The sequence below is a fragment of the Penicillium cosmopolitanum genome, assembly GCF_028827165.1.
Source record: "Penicillium cosmopolitanum strain IBT 29677 chromosome Unknown utg000012l:1.0-3308103.0:1.0-3310761.0, whole genome shotgun sequence".
Taxonomy (NCBI): Eukaryota; Fungi; Ascomycota; class Eurotiomycetes; order Eurotiales; family Aspergillaceae; genus Penicillium; species Penicillium cosmopolitanum.
Window position 1 is genome coordinate 320,568 of NW_026622682.1, and position 23,835 is coordinate 344,402.

A 23,835-nucleotide genomic window follows, 5' to 3' on the forward strand; every position below is an offset into this window, starting at 1 on the left:
CCAGCTCTCGACCAATCACCACGCTGACTGGCATTCCTTGGACCTCCTCGAGCTACGCTTTGAAATACAACAGTCAAGAGTCAAGACCACCAAATCCAAATCCAACGCCTCAGCCTCCCAAGTTGAATCAAAATGCCCCGCTCAGAAGAAGCAGAACAATGGGCCAACGCAGTCTACTCCGCCATCCAAGAAATCCCCCACGGAAAAGTGACCTCATACGGACATATTGCCCTTCTTCTAGGAGAACGTACGTCTCTAGACCTGATATTCCTCGGTTGCCTCCCAATCTTCTTTCTATTTGGCCAGTTGGCCACCTGGGCATCCAGGTGATGAAACCCCGGGCGTGGCCTAGAAACACGAAGGCAGGATAGGTCAGAATCGACATCAAGCCAAGACTAACAATCCATCCAATCCAGCCCAAAGACCCCGCCAAGTCGGCGTATGTCTCAAATCACTACCCGACGCTGACTCCGGACATCATTATACGAATGACACCGTGCCGTGGCAACGGGTTGTTAATTCCAAGGGAATGATTTCTCATCGGTGAGTCCGTGAGTCCCGTCGGGCATAAAACAAACCCAAACCAAACATTGTCTTTCTCTGCGCTGTGCTTCTTGCTATGTTTCCTTCGCGATACACTTCAATATGTCAATATACCCCTTTCTCTACATAATATCCCCAAAGCAATGCCCACAACTAACCAATCCCGCATTTACATCAGTGGACCCGGCAGCGCCCAACGACAAGCAGAAGTCCTCCGCTCCGAAGGCGTCGAAGTAAAGGGCGATAGCATGGGGGAATTCTACATTGATTTTTCGACGGTAGGCTGGTTTCCAGCCGAGTTACCTAGCGAAGCTGAATGAACTCAACATGAACATGAATACGAATCTACAATGCAGTGCAATACGATACAATACAATGCAGACAGTTCAAATCGTGTACGTTGATCACAAGCGACAAAAGCGCATTGCTCATTCTCGCCATATAACTTGAATCCAAAGATATCAGTGCTAGCAGAAGAGAATCTATAAGAAGCCAGGAAACGCGGGCTAGGCGAGCGAGGGAGGGCATGGGATGTGGTGGGGGTGGGATACGGGGAGGCGCATGGAAAAGAGAAGAGGAGAACGGAAAACACCCAACCGGAACAAAAACTAGGGGAAGAGAAGAAGAATGAAAAATCCAACAAAATCAAATCAAAGACATGGCCCGACCAGACTGAATCCCGTAAAGAAGAAAGAAGATAAGGAAAGAGGAATATAAAGAGGAAGAGAAAGAGGAAGAGAAGATGGAGAAAGGTAAAAAAGATCGTTAGACTCACAACATCATGGTCATAGCTGAAGAAATCCAAATCGGAAAAGAGTCAAGAGAAAGAGAAAAGAAAGAAAGAAAATCAACCTCAAGCAGAGACGCTGGACTGGACTGGACTGTCATAGATCGCAATGGCAACCGCACGCAACCGCACGCAACCACCACTCCGCTCAACTCAACTCAGCACAAGACGACGCTATCCCCTTCTTCCTATCCGAATCCAACCCTCTCATCGCCTCTTAAATTCCTGGGCCCATCCATCAATTCCTTCACCGCGGGTTCCGGGGGTGATCCCCAACCCAATATCCTCCATAGCAATCGCATCACTTATCCATTCATGCGACGCCATACCACCAGCATTAGCGCGCTTCTCGGGAAGGAGATCCAACATCGGAAGAAGGAATTCGCTAATACGCATACTTTGCTCGACGGTGTAGTGATACTTTTCGCGGAGGACCTCGGGCAAAGCCCAGTGGCGTAGGCGGTGGATGTTACGCAGTTCACCCTTGCGATTGAAGATCTCTTGCGACCATTTCCCAGATAGACATTGGGATTTGGAGAAGGGGCCGAGGAGTTCGATGATCTGGGCGATGTGGTCGTCGTCTTTGCCGTATTTTGTGCCGGACTGTGGGTCGAAGAGGTAATCTCCCGTGATGAGTTCGAAGACCTGATGATAGTTGTTAGTACTGAGGTGGGCAAAATAATCCGGAGTGCACCAGCACAAGCGTGGATGTAGGTTTCTGTTGACACTCACCATGCAGGCCATACTCCATACGTCAGTACTGGCACCCCACTTTGCACCTAATATAACTTCGGGGGAACGATATTGTCGCGTTTGAATGTCATTGGTGAAGTGGTGGCCAACCCAGCAGGCGTTGCCCAGATCGGCAATCTTAACGGAGATTATATTCAGATCGATTTCGTCTTCGGGTTGGGAGGTTTTGTTGAGCGAGATACCAGACACCTCTCTCTCCAGGAGATCGCTGTGATTGATTAGCGCAGTTCATGGAGCGAATGGGAGGATGGGTGTAACTTACGCGGTCTTTTCGCGCTGGCTTTGCTGTTCATCTTGTTCTGTGATGCCAAGCGATTCCTTCATCGATGGAGGGTCTCCCGATGCTGTCAAGTTAGTATACACGGACCCCAAGCATCGATTCATCATCTCGAGAACACTCACCTGCTTCGTTAACCATCTGACTGAGACTGCTGTGTGAATTGGAGGAACTATGCTTAAAGTCGAAACCGCTAAAGCTGCTGTTCAACGGACTGGGCAACGGCTGGCTGCCAGTAATGAGGGTACGCCTCCGTCGGCGACCATTGCGATTGTCCTCTTTATCCTTCTTCGCCTGCTCCTGTTGAACATGCGCCTGGACAATCTTCTCGACATCGCCGATCTCAATGAGAACGTTTTCGGGCTTCAGGTCGGTGTGAATGATACCGCACTCGCGATGAAGGTAATCCAGACCAAGCATCACCTGCTTGGTGATCTGCTTGACGAGGGCCATGGGGATCCCGCGGTGGTTCCAACGCTTAATCAGACCCAACAGGTTCTCTCCGAGGACCTCGAAAACCATGCAGACGTGGACCCCGTTGGGGCCCTTGTGTTCGAAGGAGTCAAGGAGACTGACGACATGTTTGCGACCGGGATGGGAGGGCTTGGCTTGGACGATGCGATTCAACAGTTTGATTTCATCGATGGCGGTTTCGGTGTAGTGGGCGGCTGAGCGGACGACTTTGAGCGCGACGTGTTTGCCGGTGGTGGTATCGCGCGATAGCCACACCGTGGAGAAATGGCCCCAGCCGAGTTTGCGCACGACGACGTAGCGACCATTGTTGTAGGTTTCGCCGACAGCCACAGGGTGGTAGCCACCCTTGCAGTAGTCTTCGGAGTCTTCCTCTTCGGCTGTAGTTTCGAGCTCATCGCCAGAGGAAGCGGAGGGCGATCGTGAGGCGGGGGCGGAGGATTTGGAGGCGGAGGCAGTGGAGGCCGCGCCGGTACTGGAAAAAGGCATTAGTGGGAGATGGGAGATGTTGAGGGGAGGTAGATGAGGATGAGGATGATAGAGGTGGGAGAGAATGCAGGGTCGAGCAGGGTAGAGCAAGGGTCACAGTGGAAGCTGATAGCTTCGTAGCTGGGAAAGCCGAAAGAAAAATAGTACATACGATTCCGTCGCGCTGGGGGTCGCATCACTGGTGACGATGGGCTTCAAGTCACCCTTTCTCCTTTTTCCCGGTGCCATTGCCATTGGCAGCGGATGCGGCGACACTGGCCATCTGTTTTCCCTTGTTTAAGACTTTGGTGAGATCAACGCCCTCCATGTTTGTGGAGTGAAGGTGAGGCGGGGCAATGAAGTTGCGGGCCCGTGTTGAGTGAGTGTGGTAAGTGGCTGGGGAGTTGGTGGGTGGTGAGTGGTGAGTGGCGAGTTGACTCCAGCAAGGTAAAGAGTTGACTCCAGCGAAATGAGTCTAGCGTGGGTAGATTCCCACACGATGAAGATCAAGATCAAAGTCGAGATCGTCGATCAGGAGAATATCAAGATAGAAGAATCGAGACAACGATCGGATTCCGCAAGCAGCAGAGCTGAGTACAGCTGGGACGGATGTGGCAAATGTCGCATCGGGCGACAAGTGGGCCTGAGTGCAGTAGTATACCTGGAATGTTGGGGGATGTGGCGCATCAAAGAACTGCAGAGTATGGCAATGAGTAAGAAAAAGGAGTCAAAGAGCAATCTAGGCCAAGGATGCGACAAGGGAATCGAGTCCGTAAGTTGAGGTGAGGTGAGGTTGAGGGGAGATGCGGAGGGAAGAAGTGGGAGGGAGCGGGAATAGCAGTAGACAGCACAACAGCAGTGCTAGTAGTGTATACAGTAGTATTATTGTAAACTATTGATAGCAGAGGATTAGTAGTAAAGTACCTAGGTAAATAGTATTTAATAAAGATCTGATCTTTTTAATTGGTATTAGTAGAGTATATTCTATTCTGTATGATTGAATCCCTATCACTACTATAGCTGGATTGTATACACTACTGCACTTATAGTACTAGGCTATCTTTACACACTGTTGCTTAATCTATTTAATTTCTGGTATACATATTTATAAACATACTGGTTCAAAGTAACATTTTTCTCTATTTCTATCTATTTTATTTGATTTAATCTCATCCAGTTCTATATCCACTCCACTCTCCAAGCACTTTGTCACATAGACTCTAGTACTAGTATCATACTATCTCTTCATAGCCTAGCTTATCCTCCTTAATTTTCTCTAGAAATATTTTCACAGATGTCTAGAATGTAAATTATATTTTCTCATATTTATCTCTAATTTATTTGATTTAATACCACCAAGTTTTATATCCACTCCGCTCTACAAGATCCCCTCTTCTAGTACTGCCAATTGAAGCCACCAGTATATTTCCCACCACCATGTCTTTTTTCCATTATTTTAGATTAACTATATTATATACACCCCCCTTCTTCCATTTTATAATTTCTCCCTATTTTCCTCGAATTAATTGCATTTTTCCTGCAGCAATAACCATTGCTGACCCCTGCTGATGTCATCCATTTCTCTCCGCACTTCTCCTCCTCCGCTTCTTCTTCTTTTCCACTTCTCCTCTTCACCTCTCCCAAGGCCACTCCAACTGCCCCCTCCTGGGCACTCACACCATGTCAAACCCATATCACCATCGCTCGATCCCAGACTACTTCATTTCCTCCCCCCTTGTCGCCCTGCTCTACCCTTTCCACCAGCTCCTCCTCCGTCTCCGCGGCTCTCCCCGACTCCCACCATCACAGCCTCCAATCCGCGTCGTCTGTCTCTCCGATACACATACTCTTCAGTGGCCCGATGTCCCAGATGGTGACCTTCTGATACATGCTGGCGATCTCGCCAATGATGGCTCCGTCCGCGAGATTCAAGCTGCCGTCGACTGGCTACGCAGTCTGCCACACCCACACAAGGTCGTCATTGGCGGCAATCACGATAGCTACTTTGACGTGCGATCGCGACTTGAAGAAGATCGCGAAGATACCAGCGCCTCCGCCTCCTTTGCCGCAGTCTCCTCCACAGCTTCCATCCGATCCTTGGACGAGCTAACAGCCTCGCGCATCGACTGGGGTGACATCCACTACCTCCAACACTCCTCTGTGACACTCGACTTCGCACCCTCCTCTCCTCCAACCGCCACTACACCTCTGACCAGCGACCACTCCCGCTCACTCACAATCTACGGCGCTCCTCAAATCCCCGCACTTATGCCCTTCGGTCCCGAACACGCCTTTACCTACCCACCCCACCACGACGCCTGGACACGCACCATTCCCACAGACACAGATATTCTAGTCACACACACCCCACCACAAGCCCACCTCGACATGTCCCCAATCTACTCAACAGGCTGCCCAAACCTACTCGCCGAAACATGGCGTATCAAACCCGCCCTCCACGTTTTCGGCCACATCCACAACTCCGCCGGCCGCGAACCCGTTTTCTGGGACGAAGCCCAGCGCGCCTGGGAACGACTCTGCGCCTCACGCCGACCGAGAGCAAAGTACGGGCGTATTCTCTCGTTGATGGGATTCCTGCGCGACCTATTCGACCCGGCCAGCTGGCTCGATGCGGCGCGAGTGCTGATTTATGGCGTCCTGGGCGTGGTTTGGGCGCAGGTTTGGGGTGGGGAGAGTCAACACGGTGGGTGGATGGTGAATGCGGCATGTATGTATAGGTCGAGTGGAAAATTGGCGAATGCGCCGCAGGTGGTTGAATTGTGAACACCGTGGGTGGAGTTGATCACTGCTTGCATTCTGTCTTTCAGCGTTGTCTTGCCTTCTGTACATTTCCGTCTGCCTGCACCTGCGCCTGGTGTCTTCACTTCTCTGTCGATTTTGTCCTATTGGGCTGATTAATTGTAAATATTCCAGATTGGTGGCCCGATCAAAGTTGTTGCCACCTAATCAATCGTACTGGTGGTGGTCCATCGGTCGATGTGTATACCAAATCATGTTCTGAAGTATGAAATATACCACGTTCTTAGCTTATATCCAAGATGAATTTTAAAATCAAGGCGCATTTTTCATACTCAAACATCCGAACTACCGACCGATCGTGTCCTGATTTGCACAATATCCAATAGATCTACCACCTATGCTCAGGAACCCCAAAGATACACAGCGCAAAGGGAACACAATCCTGACAAATATAAACCCTTTTAAGCTGACAAATATCAATAAATCATACAAATAAGACAGGTTCTAAGAGTAGTATTGATCATAGATCCATACCATCCAGTGTAGAACAATTCGAGCTATTACAAGTAATCCTACTACTACACTTCCACATCAAATATCAACTCACCGCAAAGCTACCTCTAAATGGATTAGCTACTCGGTCCTCCACTCGGCCCTCGGAGCTTAATCCACGCGAGAATCAGGTTGAGCTAGCCTTGCGATAGAATGCTGATGTGAGACCCCCACCTACCCCTGCTGGCTGAATAATCCTCGTACTATAATGCAGTTATTAAAGCGATCGACATCCTGCTGTCGTTAGGTTTTCTAAGTACATCACTCAGGGCGAAGGATTTTCCCATCCCGTTTGCAACTCTTTCAAGCACTTAGGAAGAACTCCCAATATGGCTTCATCTAATGCTACCCCGCAAGGAGCCACCATTTTCGAATTGAACAATGGTATCACTCTACCACTCGTCTTGAATATCTCATAAATACTCTTAACTCACTACAATCCCCCCCGCAGGCCAAAAGGTACCAGCCCTCGGCTTCGGTGCCATGAAAAGTAAGCCTTAGCCAACTAAACCAAGCACAAATCCTCAATATCAACTCAACCCCCTCCACTGCACTCCACAACTAACACAAAGCCACCAATTCAAGAAGGCGGCGGCACATTTCCACCCTCCGAAAGAAACCACGTAAAAAGCCTAATAACCCAAGCCATAAACGCCGGATACCGCACAATCGACACATCAAGACTCTACCAAACAGAAGACCTAGTCGGTCTCGCCTTGCGCGAAACATCCATCCCCCGCGAAGAATTCACCATAATTACCAAATTAGCTCCTTCAGACACTCACGACGTGCGGGGGGCATTCGAAAGATCTCGCGCGCTACTGGGCACGTATATCGATATATACATCATGCACTGGCCACAGGGGTTTGATAAGAATGATCCCTCGCGGCCGCTGGATCCCGGGGAGAGTCCAACTTATATTGAAGTTTACAAGAAGATGCAGGAACTGGTTGGGCCGGAGTGTCGGGGTATTGGGGTGGGGAATTTTACGATTCGGACTTTGGAGCCGCTTTTGAATGATCCGGGTGTTTATGTTGTGCCGGTTGTTAATGAGATTGAGATTCAGCCGAGGAATCCTAATTTGAAGCTTGTTCCTTATTGTTTGGAGAATGGGATTCGACCTATTGCTTGGGGGTGAGTTGGAGTTTGGATTTATGTTTAATTTGTCGGAAACTTGAACATTTGATCGGTGCTAACAATTAGCTACTTACTTATCTAGACCCCTTGCTGGTGGAATATCAAGTCAATACACAAATACAACGACTATCTACGACGATCCTCTTTTCAAAGCACTATCCTCGAAGTATGACGTATCGGCCGGAACAGTTATCCTCTCGTGGCTTGTTCAGCGCGGAGTTATCGTGGTTCCGCACTCGAGCTCTCCAACACGGCTTGCGCAGAATAGACAGCTTGCAGAGCTCACGGAAGACGAAATGAAAGAATTGAATTCTTTTCACGAGAAGGCTGGACGGCAGCGGGTTACTGATGAGGCATTTTTTGATTTTGGTTGGAAGGTTACGCCTGGTAAGGGGAGGACCTTTATGGGTTGGAGTGTGGTTGATCTTGGGTGGGAGGATGAGGAGGGTAATTGGTTGACTTGAGGGTTGGGTTTTTCAACTTGGAGTTATTTATCGTTGGAGTATGGCTAGAGATTTGAAAACACACTTGAATACATGCAGAAAACTATATCTATCCGATTTGCATAGTATGGATGTTAGGATCAATTGAATAGCATAATGGAACCTTGGACACTTAGCATGACCGTCTACATTTAGGTTTTGAAGAATTCATTTACCACATGACGCTGATTTTGCTATGCTAGCCTTATTATTCTACCCCCATCTGGCTTCTTCATACCGAATACATGCCATGCTGTTTGCATTCAATCTCATTAATCCATCAGCGAGAAATCCTAGCCTGTAAAGTGCGTCCAATGTTCATACAACCTTCTACCTGCCATGAAGAGCTCATATTCTGAATTATTTTGATCTAAATATAATCCGTCCTGCTCACCAATATCTAAATGACTCACAACTAGCGGCCAATGGAAGGCCAGCGAGCCTTGAATTCTTCATTTGCCAAGGTGTTTGGGGCCACCGTGTTGTGATACTCAGATGGGGGCCAATCCTTTAAGGTGCAAAACTTGAATACTTTATGATCAGGCATGTTCCTCTTGCACAGCTACACTGCCACAGATCATAAGTACCCAAGTGGTACTTGGATTCGATAAAATGGGTCTTCACCGTAAGAAGTCATCTTGTTCTCAAGGCCCGTCCTACGGCCTTCTAGTCGTGCCATGTATCATGCTCCCTTGTCGTCCCGATATCATCACTCAATTCTCAACTTCATGCGAGTCGCCCATCTCAGGGACAAAATCAACCAGGTTCAATTTCAATTTCACTTGCGACCCACCAACCTGATCCATACAGACAATCCCTCGAGATCCAGGCAGTTGAAGCCAACAAAACGAAAGTCGCTATTATCGGTAAGAGTATCTCCACGAATTTGAAACTAATTGTGCTATCAATAAAGAAAGCAAATTTCATTCACATCTCGTACTCAGTGGTACATCGTTTCTAACATTCAAGTTCCCACAGGTGCTGGAATTGCCGGAATTTACCTAGCGGACCTCCTTGAAAGTAACGACCCTGGACTCACATCAATAGAAGCTACGATTTTTGAGAAAGAGCCACAGATTGGAGGAAGAATTGGAAAAAACTATCGATACGACGCCCGGGATAATTCCTGGACGATAATATCACCTACCGATAGCGGAGCGTATATGTTTGATTCGGACGATGAAGCGATCGGCGACATGGTTCGCAGGACCTCTTCCCAGGATAGCATCGACCGTAACGTTTTTGTTTGGAGCCAATTATTCGGCACAAGACTCCCTGAACGAGCTAGTACCTGGGATGGCCAGACTTTGAAACTAAATCCGACTGATCGAGCGCCTCTAACATTGGAAAATGTGGCAAGGACTCTGCAAATGCATGCCTTATCCCCAAAATACTGGCGAAATGTCTTCAACTCCTTGAAACAGTCAATCAATGGCGAATATATCGAACCTTTATTGACGAGTGTCCGGAATTCGAAGACAGGACAGGAGTGGGGGGGAATATGACGATTGGACAACTTTCCAATTGTTAGTAAAATCGATATTCATACGGGCGCGACCCGGCCCTGACAAGAAGTCATTGTCCGAATTCGCAGGACGTTATTTCATTAGCTCAAATCCCCAATCTATCCTCGACACTGGAATTGGAGTTCTATTAGATGACGTGGTCAAGCAACTAGGCCGGCGAGCCAACTTTTCTCTCAATCTACAATCCACTGTGACCAAATTGGCTCAACGGCCTGATTCGACTTGGGATATCTACTGGACTTTCCAGTTTTCTCATGGTTTGACAGAAAATCATAACGGAACATTTGACTCTGTCATAATTGCTGCCCCCTTCTGGCAAGCTTCCCTCCAGTTCGAGCAATCGCTGCCAATCATCCCGGATAATATAAGCTACACGCCTCTTCACGTTACGAATTTCCTAACGAAGCGACCACTGGCTCATGCGGCGTTCAACATGTCGTTTGATTATGATGAGGGGCCGAATCTTATTTGGAATGTGCAGAGTGATGGACCAGTTCAGCCTGGAAACCCATGTTCAACCCCGCCATTCATCTCGATCACAAGGCTTTTTAGCGACATAGGTTCGGGCTGTGTATCGGACTACGAGAATCTTTACCGTGTCGTTTCAAAAGACCCATTCTCGGATGATGAAATTGCCGCCTTGGTAAAAAAATGTGGCAAGGCCCGAGAGAGTGTCACTTTCCCCGATCAAAGCTGCTACAAGTTGAACAATGGATACTCAGAAAATGACGATCCGGACCCTGCATTTGATTACCCGACGGAGCCACGGGCCCGCTGGATGGGTAAGAACGAATGTGTTGACGAGCCTTGGATTCGATGGGTTGATCGGAAATTTTGGCCATACGCTTTACCTGCAGTGGAAGAAAGCAGACGCCAGCCTGGTCAAGATGATCAGCTGGAGCTGGCACCCAGGTTATTCTACGTTTCTGGTTTTGAAGGTCGACAGGGGCATCTCTATCAGGGAGTACGGATAGTGCAAGAAGGGTCAAAGATATGTTAGTGTCTAAATATCTAAAGATCCAGGATAGGCATTCTGGAACTGGCTCTAAGGTTCGTTCGTGAAATCGCAGAGAGGTTGGGAAAGGTAGATAACGGGGCTTCCATTTTTGCTCTCTATTAGATGCAAATACATACCTAAGTAAGCTGCCGATCCCGAGGTCCTTGGAAATATATTGAACCTCAATTGAGGTTTTTGGGGATCATAAAACCGTAAAGGTTTGCTTTGACTTTCCTTATGTCAAGAGCTACCTACTACTATGCACATCCGCGAAAGGTTGGCGGATGGATCTTTCCGGGAGTCGTTGGTTCGGAAGACTTATGAGGACGCCTACACCCTAGAGATGAAGGAGCTCTATTCATTCGTTGTCGATGGTAAGCCAGCAAAAACAACCGCTGAAGATGCCAAGAAAGATCTTGATCTCTTCGGTATGATAATGAAGGCGGGTCTGATAGGACAAGTTGGACAAAGCAATGATCTGCGTTAGAATAGACCCAGTCTTATGATATTCTATCCATATCGTTTTCCCGCATACGTTCATATTCTGCGCGATGATCTTAGTTTTGTATATAGGCAAGAGATAAAATACTTGCCACCTAAGATCGCTCTTCAGCAAAACCAAACACATTAGCAATCTGTATCAGACGCTATGCAGAATAAATGATATTTTATCCTATCCATTATTCGATCCATTCTCTCATGCTTCCCCATTCTGAAGCAAATGTGCATGTATCTACCTAGAAAATAAGCCGCATCTTTACTCTTTCTTCCCAGCATAACTACCTTCCTCCACAAACATTTACTATTGCTAACAGAAGAACTGGGCAGATGGAATGAGTTCGCGACACGTGGCCTTGTGCTGTACAATATGCTTTTACGGGATAGCGAGATTGAAACATTCTCCAATTTTGGAACTGCTCTACCAAGTACCAGACGAAGATGTCATAGTCATTAATGTTTCTTTATCTCATTTTCATTTCGGGATTCGAGCTTCGCCTCGGTATTAACATGCCATCTGGAATTAGACCTGCTGGTGGATTCCCGCCTACGGGCACCTGAGCCGTACGGCCTCATTCAAAAGCCGAAACTCCCCGTTCGAAACTCCCCGCTCTGGGCCATTGCAAGAGGACAAGTGAAAACGCGGGGCTGGTAAGTCCGAGTCTGGGCGCGAGCGGAGAGCGGTTGGCCAACGATGCCTAAGCCTCCTTTATCCCGGCATTTGATAGTCTTTCAAGTTCTTTCCAAGGTATGTTAAATACCTACTACATACCTAGTACTGGTAGATTGTTCCTTGCCCAGGTGGTTTGTAAATATATATATATGCAGATCGCAATACGTTCGAAGGCTCAATTTGGTACTACTAGCACCATCCCGCCCCCAGGGCATATTTCAATACCTTATACATACGCTATAAATGCGGTATTCACTAACATGCGGAGTTTTTCCAAGCATTTTTTCAAATACGTTATTTGCCTACTTAGTAGGTATTTAGGGTATTCTGTAGGTGTAGAAGTATTAATAATATAGTACTACTCAGCTACTTGTACTACTTACTACTACTGGACCAAAACACTAGGGCCAAAACACCAGGGCCACAACGCGTTGCGGTGCCAAAGGGCCAAGGCCAAAACGCGTTGCAATTGCAATAGTGAAAGACTGTAGGTTAGTGCTGTAGGTTAGTGAGGTTATTCATTTCTATTACAGCATATTGTAGGACAAAAGGCCAAGGGTAAACAAGGACTTGAAGAAGGAGGAAAATATAGTGGTGGTGGTGGTAATATATATGTATCTACGCGTTCCTGCCTTGCTTATTTTATCACCTACTAGGCACCCGTTAGTAGGCAAATACTCTATGAATACTAATCTAAGCCCTTAATACCGTAGTACTACTGTATGTGAGGTATTAAATAGTATTTAAATATGTAGGGATGGCGACCTGGGCAGTATTCGCCAAGGCTCAAGCTGATATTCCAAGCCCGAGGTTTTATCGATCTCCTTTCAGGCTTATCGTGAGCTTCAACTTGAGGTTCGTCATCCATCTAAGGTACTTTTGATAATATTACTGCCCAGGTGGAGAGCTGTCACATCCGGGATTTGATTCGAAGTACCCAGTGCAACCTTTACGATGCATGTACACAACACTTCCAATGCACCCGCCGGGGAGCCCACGGTTGCTGAACTGCGATTGCAAAGGGCCAAGACGACCGGTATTTCAGGCCTGTTCAGAAACAAAAAAGTGTTTTTGATCGCCTTGTTTGCTTCGTAAGCTCTGTTGAAGTGCGAGTATTCATTGGAGAGATTATTGACAATCTCTAGCTTTGGGGGGTTTGAATATGGATATCAGCAAGGCGTCATTTCGCAAGCCTTAGTGATGAATAGCTTCAAGGCACAATTTCCAGATATCGTCGGTTCTTCAGGAGCGACAGGATGGCTGACCTCTATTTTGCAACTGAGAGGTTGGATTGGGGCCTTGTCTTCGGAAGCGGAGCTCTTTGGGTAGTTTTTGGATCCTTCCTCTCTGCTAGTGAACGTAACGGCTCTTACCTCTTTGCCGGGCGCTTTATTACTGGCATTGGCGCTGGTACACTGAGTGCGGTTGGGTATGTATCAAAAACAACCTTTCCCACAATTCAAGCGTTTTCTTTCGAACTCATCGCTAATTCCCGTAGGCCGCTTTACAATGCAGAACTTGCTCCTCCTGAGATGCGGGGACTATTGGTCGCCCTGCAGCAGCTATCAACTACCATCGGCATCATGATCGCTTACTGGATTGGCTATGGAACAAACTACATTGGTGGCACTGGAGGTAATCAGTCTGACTGGGCGTGGCGTACCCCCTCGATTATTCAGGGAATCCCTGCCATAATCCTAGTCCTGGGTGCTCCTTTCTTCCCCCCTCTCTCTCCTCGGATGTTGGTTAGGAAAGGCCGCGAAGAGGAGGCGCTGAAAACACTTACCTCGCTACGTGGTCTCCCAGAGGATGAAATAATTCTTCGTTGCGAGTTCTTGGAAATCAAGTCGGAAGTGCTTTTCGAACAGCGAGTATTCGCGAGAAAGTTTTCTAACCTTGCAGAGTCCGGTCAAAGCGTGTGGCGACACGAGCTTGCGCAATATACTAGGAACTTCCGCACCAAAGACAACTTTAAGCGTGTGGCAATTGCCGGCCTCATCATGTTCTTCCAGCAATGGAGTGGAGTTGACTCCATCATCTACTACGCGTCATCAATATTTCAAAGCCTTGGATTGACTTCTGGTACTGTTTCTCTTCTTGCTACAGGGGTCGTCGGCATAATCAACGTCCTGGCGACGATACCTGCCATTATGATAATAGATAAGGTTGGACGGAAGCCGATCCTGCTGACTGGATCTTTTGGCATGTTCTGCTCCATGATCATTGTTGCCGTCATTGTTGCCAAGTGTCAGCATGACTGGGAACAACGTGCTGCTGCTGGATGGGCTGCAGTGGCCTTTATCTGGATATATATTGCCAACTTCGGTTACTCATGGGGCCCTGCCAGCTGGGTTTTAATCGCCGGTATGCAATTAGCGCAGCGCCCTCATACTATTTGAATATACTATTTCTTTTGCTGGGACGGACGCTAACCTGATTTCTCCAAATTAGAGATATCTCCCCTTTCAATTCGTGCCAAAGGAACTTCGATTGGTGCCTCTTCTAACTGGATGAACAATTTTATTATTGCTCTTATTGTCCCACCAATGATTGAGGGGATAGGCTGGGGGATGTATCTGTTCTTCGCCATTTGGCTACTAATTGGTGCGCTTTTTATTTAGTTTTTCGTTCCTGAGACCAAGAATAAAACGCTTGAGGAAATGGATTTGGTTTTCGGCAGTGTTATGGCCGCCGACGACCGGGATATGTTTACGGCAGCAAAGGAGGAGGTTGGGCTGGCACTTGTTCTAAATGAAGGCGGGCATAAAGGACTTTCTGTATACAACTATGAGAAGGATGTTTTAACTGGGCACTTGGAAACTGCCTGCTAACTTTCATTGATTGGAACAATTGCCGTTCTCCTTGCCCCAAGAGTGAACGAAGAGCTTCATACTTCTCGCGCGGGTGTACATTCAATTTGTGGTTATAGATATTCGATATTTGTCGCCCGAGATGTATACAAATTGAGCCCGTGGTAATATCAACACCACATTGGAGGTGCTTCATCTATTCTATCTATATCATAAGGAGGATACTCAAGGGTTACTATTCTAAATAATGGCCGCGAATTTACTCAGCTCCATTCAGTAGGTGAGGTACCATCTAGTATTAATATGAGTGATGTTCAAACTCGGAAGAAAACACATATTGCGTAAATTTTCTTCCAATGATTCTGAGTATAATTCTAGCAAATGGATCACGCCCAAGTCAGCGTCAAAATAGCGCATCGCGTAGATTGAAAACACAAAGTGGAGACGATGCTCTAATACAGTACAAAAATAAACAGATTACCGACGGTTGGTTAAATGATGGGCATAGGCCATCCAGTAACATCGGGCTTATTGTTTGTTTTCGGAGAGAGTGATCAACAACACCCACCGCCGATCATCGATAATCGGTTGTAGACAGGCTCGCTAGTACAGCTAGAATTAGTATTAACGTGTGCGGGAGACAGGGCGTTCTAGGAATGTTGAAAGAAGGCAGGACAAGCGAGACATCGCAATTCTAGAAGCGAACGCGAGGTCAATCGTATCCCTAGAGGCATCCCTTGGGAAGGTAAAGCGAGGCGAGAATGCACGCCCGAAGGGCGACGATCGCGACACGAACAGCCCCTTTTCTGGGGCTGCACTGGGGACTCCACGACGATTGTAATCCCCCCAACCAGAGTATTTTGGCAACTAGCACACGGGGGAATTCGCTTCATTTTGTAGAATATGACAGTCCAAATGATCCCAAAAGAAACGTAGCAAAACACTTACCACGGTAGGGAGCAGATCGATCGCGGGAAAGAATGCTTGGCGACGCCACCGCCGATCCCGCGTTAAGCTTTGTTGAACTCGAGGCTTTCCTGGGAACGAAATTCCAGAACAAACACCCCGGAATATCCCCATACCAAGTTTGAATAGTCGGGACCGCCTTGAAATCAACTGCTATAGCCAATGGACTCAAAAGACAACCCTATCATTTCTTATCCGACGATGCCGGGGCTTCCGAGTGCTACCGCGTGTCCGCCTTGCTGAATCCTCATGTACGGTCTATATACGCTGCTAGCTCAGGTATTGGTGTTTCTCTATTAGATAGAATAGTCTGAAGTATTTCCAACGACACATGCGAAGATTGCCTTAAATCACGCGGGGTCATCATATACATGTATACTGGATGAAGCTGAACCGCGGACGCGACTGATCCACGTACGTCACAGCCGAGCTAGACGAACCATCACCAAACTATCAACCGACGTCGTATTGAGAGTTCATAACAAACTGGTAACCTATAGCAATAGAACCGAGAACTCTCGCCGTATTGTAGCTTTTCCAGCTACATACTAGCGAATGGCGACCCGCTACTCATCAGCTTTCGGCATGACGTGGCGCTAGCAAAAACAGGGCACTGATGATATTGATCTTATTTAGGCTAGACTATCGCGTCACAGAATCTTCCCCTCTCCCCTCTTCACTCCAGCTCGGAAGATGGGGATGGAGAAGGCAATGTTTGGGGAAAGCGGAGGGTGACCGTGCCAGAATGCACGCAAGATGGGGCAAACCTCATTCTGATGAGACTACCCGAGGGTCAACAATGACACGCAATGGCTGCTGAATAAAAGTCCGAGCGATACTCCGAGAACCCAATCGACCTTCCTCGTCGATACTAGACCACGGCAAAACAAACATCCTTGTACTCATCGTTGACTAACTCGGGCGTTGTCCGTAAGTCGGTCTACTCAATGTTTTAAATGTGGTTGTGGGCGTGGGAGAGTAGAATTACATACAATCTCCGTGCTGTTCCGTAACCTCATCCACTCACTGATCGTCCTAAATGCTTCTCGAAGGATTCCACGGCCCAGTTGTGGCACCTCAATTATGGCGGAGTCTGATTCTGGTCGCCCGTTGGGCCAGAGTTTTCATGGTCAGGTCTTGAGACATGACATGGGGCGAGATGCTTTAGTTGACGGCTTGGCAGTATCTAATCCTAGAACCGGTTACTCGAACTAGTTTGAGGGCGAAAACATTCAAGTTTGTGGGTGAGAGTACCGACCAGATACCCTGAAGTTGGGCAGGTCTACCCTGGATGAAAAAAAGCCAAATATCAAACTATAAGCCACCACGAAGGATGTAGAAAATTGAAAATTGGAATCATGTTTACGAGTGTACAGAGACGGACAAAGGGATTTAGGTCACTAACCATACGCTACAAAATGCATTCGGGGTTACGGCCCAGACTAGGCTAAGCTCCGCTCTGCCTCCAAAACTGAAAACTAGCATCCAGAATGTGGAATAAAACTAAGATAAAGTTGCAATCAAAATATCCAGATAAAAATCACCCCAGCCACTCACGTACTTTGTGTTTGCCATCCACCCCTTTTTGTATTTTTTTTATTCCAACAATACTCGTACAATTGATCTGGCCTGCCACTATTTTTGTGAGCAAGGAATGCACATTCTGTCTGTGAAGAAGCCCGAGCTCCACGCATGTCCCCGCCCTTAGCCCCACTGATCCGCTCGCTAGTTCCAACACGGCTGCATTCTTGCATCGTCATCCACCGTACCGCTTGATTCGGGACGCGGTGACGGCATCCCGATAGTTGTAGTCCGAGTCCGAGGCCGTTGTGCCGGGGCCAAGAGATCGTGCATGCACAAGGTCGATTAGGGCAAGAGTGAGGCCTCAAAGCTATACATACAATAATGTTGTACAGTGAGATTGTGTACTGTATGTGTAACTACCACACTGCACGATGGCATACCTCGACATACCTGCCTGATGGATTCGAAAACAAACAAAATCCGCCGACTCGGGCGCAAGGCGAATTGACAATCCAAACCATCAGCCCGGTAGATCGTAGACTGCGTACTAATACTGTAATGTTGTTTTGATTATCCGATTTTGGTAAATGCTTCAAACCAATTTCTCTGCTTATTGGTTCTCAGTCGAGCCCCTTGCCTCAAACATTAATAATGAAACTATGTTGTTTTTATATGTCTTAATTATTTCCTCCTCCTCAATCTCATTTGGCCCAACTAAGCAGGCAAGGCCAGGAAAACACCGACAATACCAATCACAACTGAGCCATTTCTTGCGTCCACTTTAAATTTCGACTCGCTCCACCAAACCTGATGTCATCAGGGACGCAAACCGCACAAGCCCGGGTGGGGGTGATGGAAAATGCTTAATCGAAGATAATTGATGCATCCGGGATCTTGGCTCCACCTAGCGGAGCCACCGGCTCAGACAAGTGGATCGTGTTGGGCTCCGTACTCGTAGTGTTCCAGTGTATGAGTACTCGTACCGTCTGGACGGCGTCCTTGGTGCTGGTTCTGTCCTAGTCTCTCCTCGCTGCTGGCTGCTGGCTGCACGCATTGTGCGAGACCAGAGACACGGGGAAGTAAGTTATGCCCCACGATTGCATCTCTTTGCCACTTTCGTAAAATGTCCCGGGATTCAAATATCCCCTTCCTACCCCCGCGGCTTGTCTCCTCTCTTCTTCTTCTTCTCTCCGCGTGTCTCCATTCTCTCCCTTATCCACGTACGGGGTTGAACATCAACTCTCCAGTATACTGCCTCGAGTAAACATACTGTCATCATACACCGGCTCGACTGATACAAAACATGGCACCCTCCTATATTGGCATGAGTGGGCGGCCACTGTCGCAGACAGTGTCGACCATTGCGACGATGGGCTTCCTGTATGTGCTCCCTCTTCTACCACATTTTGCCAGTCATGTCTAATATGATCAGACTCTTCGGTTATGACCAAGGTGTCATGTCTGGAATTATCTCATCAACCGCTTTCACCGATGTCTTCACAGCTGCGCAGGGCGACAACACAATGCAAGCCCTCATCACTGCAGTCTACGAGCTGGGCTGTCTCTTCGGAGCCATGTTCGCCTTATTTACTGCAGACAAGTTGGGTCGTCGCAAGATGGTTATTGGCGGTGCGGCTATTATGATTATCGGTGTCATTATTCAGGTCACATCTTTTGTCGGCCACATTCCTCTCTTGCAGTTCTTCTTCGGCCGTGTCATCACCGGTATTGGAAATGGCATGAACACTTCCACTATTCCCACCTACCAAGCCGAGTGCTCGCGCACTAGCAACCGTGGCCTACTCATCTGTATTGAGGGAGGTACCATTGCCATCGGTACTATGATCGCTTACTGGATTGACTTCGGTGCTTCCTACGGTCCACCCGACCTTGCTTGGAGATTCCCCATTGCCTTCCAGGTTGTCTTTGGCGCCATCATCATCGTCGGGATGTATTACCTGCCCGACTCTCCCCGTTTCCTCATCTCCAAGGGCAAGGTCGAAGAAGGAGAGTACGTGTTGGCCGCGCTGGCCGGCAAGGAAATTGACGACCACGAGACTCAGCTGCAGAAGCAACTTGTCATCGAGTCTATCGAAGCGTATGTACCCTCTGAAGATATCACTTACCAAGAGGGAACAAGCTAACATCACTCAGTGCCGGCGTCTCCGACGGAGCTGGATACTCCGACCTATTTACCGGCGGCAAGACACAACATTTCCGTCGCATGCTGATCGGATCATCGTCTCAGATCGCCCAACAGCTTTCTGGCTGCAACGCAGTCATCTACTATCTGCCAGTGCTCCTGAAGCAATCTCTCAACCAAACCGAGTTCATGTCCCTTCTCATCGGTGGTGTAAACATGATCGTGTACGCGATTTTTGCAACATTCTCCTGGTTCTTCATTGAGAAGATCGGCCGACGTAAGCTCTTCATTGGAGGAATGACAGGACAAATGGTCTCAATGATCATTGTCTTCGGCTGTTTGATTCCTGGAACCCCCGGACCAGCCAAGGGTGCCGTCTTCGGACTGTTCCTCTACATGTCCTTCTTCGGTGCTTCAATTCTCCCTCTTCCCTGGTTATACCCAGCCGAGATCTCACCTATTCGAACCCGCGCCAAGGCAAACGCCGTCTCAACATGTTCCAATTGGCTTTTCAACTTTACCGTTGTCATGATCACCCCCGTTATGATCGAACACATCAGCTGGCGCACATATCTCTTCTTTGCCGTCATGAACGCCGTCTTCATCCCGCCGATGATCTTCTTCTACCCCGAGACCGCCGGTCGCAGTCTGGAGGAGATCGATCTCATCTTTGCCAAGGGCTATTGCGAAAACATGTCCTACGTGCGCGCGGCTAAGGAGCTTCCCAAGCTGTCGGACGAGGAGGTAGAGCAGAAGGCTTTGGAGTATGGATTCGGCGGTGGAGGTGGTGATGATGCCGAGAAGGGTCACTCCGCTTCGTCCAACTCTTCGCAGCAGGGCCATGCCAAGCAGCAGGGGGAGAGTAGCCAGTTCACTGAGGAGTACTCTCAGTCCCAGTCGCAGTAGATGGGGGATGATTTCATTACTGCTTTTACAACTGCGATGCGATGCAACGCGATCGCGGTGTTGCCAAATGATAAGATTGTTCTTAGTCTGGGGAAATGGGGATCAGATCAGATCATACCAGGCCAGACCAGATTGGATTTCTATATACCCATTTATCTTTATCTCTTGATTCATGTCTAATGAAGGCATGTTCCTAGCTATTCGTACAGCAATTCTACACTTCTACACATTTACCGCCGTCAGTGACGTAAATCACAATAATACAAAATCCAAAGAACAGAACCAACCAAAGAATGAAGAAGTTTAACAATGAAAGACTTTAAGCAGTAAATAAACAAATGAATAGAACAGAAGAAACTCCTGTTCAACAACTGTGTATATTTATTCAAGTTGTGTACCATCCCATTTGACAAAGTGGAACTATTTCCCCATACTTAAGAGTAGTTCATGCAGGTCTCCACAGGGCTGCAATCTCACTTGCTTTACACTTAATCATTTAACTCTACCCCTTGCTCTCCAGGGCTATCGTACTCAGACACTAAATAATAATCAAGTGGCGCAAGGCTGACGCAAGTGATCGGCTCAGCTGATCCCGTGAACCTATCTCATCCTGTTTTTAGCGAATTTTCTTGTCTTCCTTTGTTCCCCTTGACTCATTTTTTCTCTCAACTCTTCCACTCTGTCCCGAGGTCGTTATTTCCTTACTTATCTAGTATCTCCTGCCTACTGCTATCTCTGAATCCATATTAATCCGACATGCTCAAACCCCCCCCACACACGATGAGTTCCTCCCTCGAGGCCAAGATCGTCGTCCTCGGCGCACAGGGTACCGTACCCCTCCAAAGCAGAACAAATCAGACCCTGCATACAGATCAGCTTACATACTACCTCACCCATTTAGGAGTCGGCAAAACCTCCCTCGTGCAACGCTACGTCCGCAACGCATTTGACCCCTCAACAACTACCTCCACCGTTGGCGCCTCCTTCGTAACAAAACGCGTCCTCGATACCCCCTCCGACACAACCGTTCGTCTACAAATATGGGACACAGCCGGCCAAGAGCGATTCAGAAGTATCTCGCGACTGTACTATCGCGGGGCACACGCCTGTCTCCTCTGCTACGACATCACAGACGAAACCTCCTTCCAAGAAATGGCCGGCTGGCTCCGCGAACTACGGCGCAACCTCGGCAATGAAAGCGGTGGAGGCGGAGCAGGTAGCGGTGTGGAAGATCAGCAACCCCTCGTGATACACGTCGTGGGAACGAAATCCGACATTGTCTCCGAGGATCCGAGTTGTCGTCGCATCCCCTTCGAACGAACTATCGCCTATGTCGCCGAGCAACTCTACCCAACACAAGCATCCACGCCGCCCGCCACCGCCATGGGAATCAACAATGCCGGACTTGGATTTGGGTCTGGCGTCTTTGGCGGTGGTGGGGGCGGGGCTGGAGGTCCTGGCCCTGGCCCTGGCCTGGGAGTATTTCTGCTTCGGCAGGGAGTACGAGTGCCATCGGGATATCGACTTCTGTGGGTGTTTGTGCGCTACAAAGCCCCGATAGTAAGCGGAGCTCAGCATTCTGGGGCCAGGAAATTGGATGGGACTGTTGTCATGAGATTAGTGCGAAAGATGGTGAAGGGATTGAAGAAGTCTTCCGTGTTATTACGCGGAAGCTGGTTGAGCAGCGAAATCGACGGGATGCGGAGGCTGCTGCGCTGGCTGCTGTCACTCCAAGCATGGATGGGGTATTTGGCATGCCGACGCCTAGTGTTGAGGGGAGCTTTCGACTGGGGATTGGCGATAAGAGGAGGAGTTGGCTTGGACTGGCGACGCCGAATATCGAGACCGAGGAGGTGCAGGTCGTTCAGGCTCGCCGGAAGGGGGGATGCTGCTAGTGCAGCAGCGGAGTGCATTCGATTTTGTTTTCCTGCCGGTTTGTCTCTGATTTCATGCTTAATGCCTCATTTTTCCTTTATTTTTTATTTGTTTTTATTTTTTTGATACCTGCATTGGCGCCCTATGATACAGTAAACTAATGGATATGAATATTATTAACTGCTCTGCACATTTTGAAACAAGTAGTTGGAATGCATTAGAGTCCCACACCGGTATTTCGTAGTTTTAATTCTTCATGACCCGTAAGTTTACAATCACACATCCTTCCGCATCGTGCTGCAAATAGCTACCCTGCCGAGGCTATGATCCGTGACATTTTCGGCCTCGTAACTCGCTAGGGCTAAACCCAAGGCAAAGCCGACAAACTAAATAAGTTTAGTTGACTTCACGACAGAACGCGGTATATATCTATTAAATCCTTGAATACTTAACCAGGGGTGAGGAAGTTTATGAAAAGTCCCCATCCAATCTAGGGCGATGGCAGTGCTCTTTAGAAAATCACGCACAGACTTGAGTGAGTCTCAGCTTGTAAATGAACAAAACTTATCTACTCTTTGATATCGCAGACGGGGAATTCGCATATAAAGGGGCAATGACATCCTCAATATGGGGCCACGCGATTGCGAAATTGTCCTAATATAACCCAAGTCACCGCTCTACTGCAGTAGAGAAAAGCTATTCTCGAACCTCTCGGATGAAACATGAATTCTACATCGGATAATGGGCTTTTAGCCGGCACCAGTATGGCCATGCACGCCTGGACATGTTTCTCACAGGTAGACGACGCCCGGATTATCCGACATCTTTGAACATCGCCACTTGTCACCAGGGGCTTATACCAAATTGATGTGGTATGGCCAAGGAGGAATACGAGACAGTCGAAATACGTGGCAATCACACCCTACAGGACGCTATTCGAGATTTAGGGATACTTCAAGTATTTAATATCCTTAGCGAGGATTTGGGCTCCTCAAAGCCAAGACCGTTAACGGAAAAAGGTTAATGGGCCGGGACGCTAAGCGCACTTTTCTTTTAGGCGAGGCTACGTCTAGGACAAAAGTACTGGCAGAGAATAGTGGCGTTCCGATGAGTCTTGGAATCCCTGCTAGTTAGTGTCTTGCTCGGTTAAACCGAGGCCAAGCTACAAGGGTATTCAGCGTGGATTCTAAGGCTACAGATAATTTACATTAGCACATCAAGCCCCGTATCTAGTTCTGCCTACATGCTAGCGTACCAGTTTCTGGATGATGAAACGGGTAATACTAGCACAGCCTCGATACGTTATGCTAGTACTTGATTCTCAATCTCCGTACATCTACCAAAGTCTAGTATACGAAGGGCATCGGGGCGAAATTACGAGTTTGGTTATTTGGAAATTGACTTTATTCAAATTACAAGATTGGAAGTAGGGCGGACTCTCATACAAGAAAGTTGAATTTAACTTTCAACCCTTCGCGGGGGCTGGCCCCAAGGAGCATCATGCTAACAAAAAAAAACGGTTCAAGCTTTGGCCCCCATTGAAGATCAATTGATCGAGACATCCTCGACCCAGAAATTTTAAAAGCTATTTCAGATATGAACGCCTCCGTCGGACGTAATATGTACGATCGGAGTATCGGCTTTGGTCTGCTTCAAGTTCATGGCCTCCCTCTATCAGCACTCTAT

General features: G+C 48.0%; 8 protein-coding genes across 8 annotated transcripts; 7 read left to right on the forward strand and 1 right to left on the reverse strand.

Annotated features, from left to right (window-relative positions):
• Positions 1–132: 132 nt before the first annotated feature.
• On the forward strand, positions 133–863 carry N7509_012883 (MGMT family protein; the record flags this gene model as incomplete). Its single annotated transcript, XM_056637520.1, has 3 exons — positions 133–247; positions 417–543; positions 722–863. 3 exons carry the CDS (start codon positions 133–135, stop codon positions 861–863), a joined length of 384 nt encoding a protein of 127 aa, XP_056481027.1.
• Positions 864–1,537: 674 nt separating this feature from the next.
• N7509_012884 (serine/threonine-protein kinase) lies at positions 1,538–3,627 on the reverse strand (the record flags this gene model as incomplete). The annotated part of the gene is made up of 5 exons (XM_056637521.1): positions 1,538–1,975; positions 2,063–2,291; positions 2,346–2,427; positions 2,486–3,306; positions 3,524–3,627. The coding sequence occupies 5 exons, from the start codon at positions 3,625–3,627 to the stop codon at positions 1,538–1,540; spliced, it is 1,674 nt and encodes a 557-aa protein (XP_056481028.1).
• Positions 3,628–3,798: 171 nt separating this feature from the next.
• On the forward strand, positions 3,799–4,080 carry N7509_012885 (uncharacterized protein; the record flags this gene model as incomplete). The annotated part of the gene is made up of 1 exon (XM_056637522.1): positions 3,799–4,080. One exon carries the CDS (start codon positions 3,799–3,801, stop codon positions 4,078–4,080), a length of 282 nt encoding a protein of 93 aa, XP_056481029.1.
• An 899-nt stretch (positions 4,081–4,979) lies between these two features.
• On the forward strand, positions 4,980–6,083 carry N7509_012886 (metallophosphatase domain-containing protein; the record flags this gene model as incomplete). The annotated part of the gene is made up of 1 exon (XM_056637523.1): positions 4,980–6,083. One exon carries the CDS (start codon positions 4,980–4,982, stop codon positions 6,081–6,083), a length of 1,104 nt encoding a protein of 367 aa, XP_056481030.1.
• Positions 6,084–6,940: 857 nt separating this feature from the next.
• N7509_012887 (NADP-dependent oxidoreductase domain-containing protein) lies at positions 6,941–11,241 on the forward strand (the record flags this gene model as incomplete). The annotated part of the gene is made up of 9 exons (XM_056637524.1): positions 6,941–6,995; positions 7,063–7,101; positions 7,308–7,746; positions 7,832–8,196; positions 8,775–8,814; positions 9,042–9,097; positions 9,201–9,720; positions 9,842–10,539; positions 11,000–11,241. The coding sequence occupies 9 exons, from the start codon at positions 6,941–6,943 to the stop codon at positions 11,239–11,241; spliced, it is 2,454 nt and encodes an 817-aa protein (XP_056481031.1).
• A 1,940-nt stretch (positions 11,242–13,181) lies between these two features.
• On the forward strand, positions 13,182–14,756 carry N7509_012888 (uncharacterized protein; the record flags this gene model as incomplete). Its single annotated transcript, XM_056637525.1, has 4 exons — positions 13,182–13,354; positions 13,424–14,289; positions 14,377–14,462; positions 14,547–14,756. 4 exons carry the CDS (start codon positions 13,182–13,184, stop codon positions 14,754–14,756), a joined length of 1,335 nt encoding a protein of 444 aa, XP_056481032.1.
• A 3,772-nt stretch (positions 14,757–18,528) lies between these two features.
• Positions 18,529–20,274, forward strand: N7509_012889 (putative MFS monosaccharide transporter; the record flags this gene model as incomplete). Its single annotated transcript, XM_056637526.1, has 3 exons — positions 18,529–18,605; positions 18,658–19,323; positions 19,380–20,274. The coding sequence occupies 3 exons, from the start codon at positions 18,529–18,531 to the stop codon at positions 20,272–20,274; spliced, it is 1,638 nt and encodes a 545-aa protein (XP_056481033.1).
• A 780-nt stretch (positions 20,275–21,054) lies between these two features.
• On the forward strand, positions 21,055–22,169 carry N7509_012890 (Rab family GTPase; the record flags this gene model as incomplete). The annotated part of the gene is made up of 2 exons (XM_056637527.1): positions 21,055–21,689; positions 21,836–22,169. 2 exons carry the CDS (start codon positions 21,055–21,057, stop codon positions 22,167–22,169), a joined length of 969 nt encoding a protein of 322 aa, XP_056481034.1.
• Between the last annotated feature and the right edge of the window lie 1,666 nt (positions 22,170–23,835).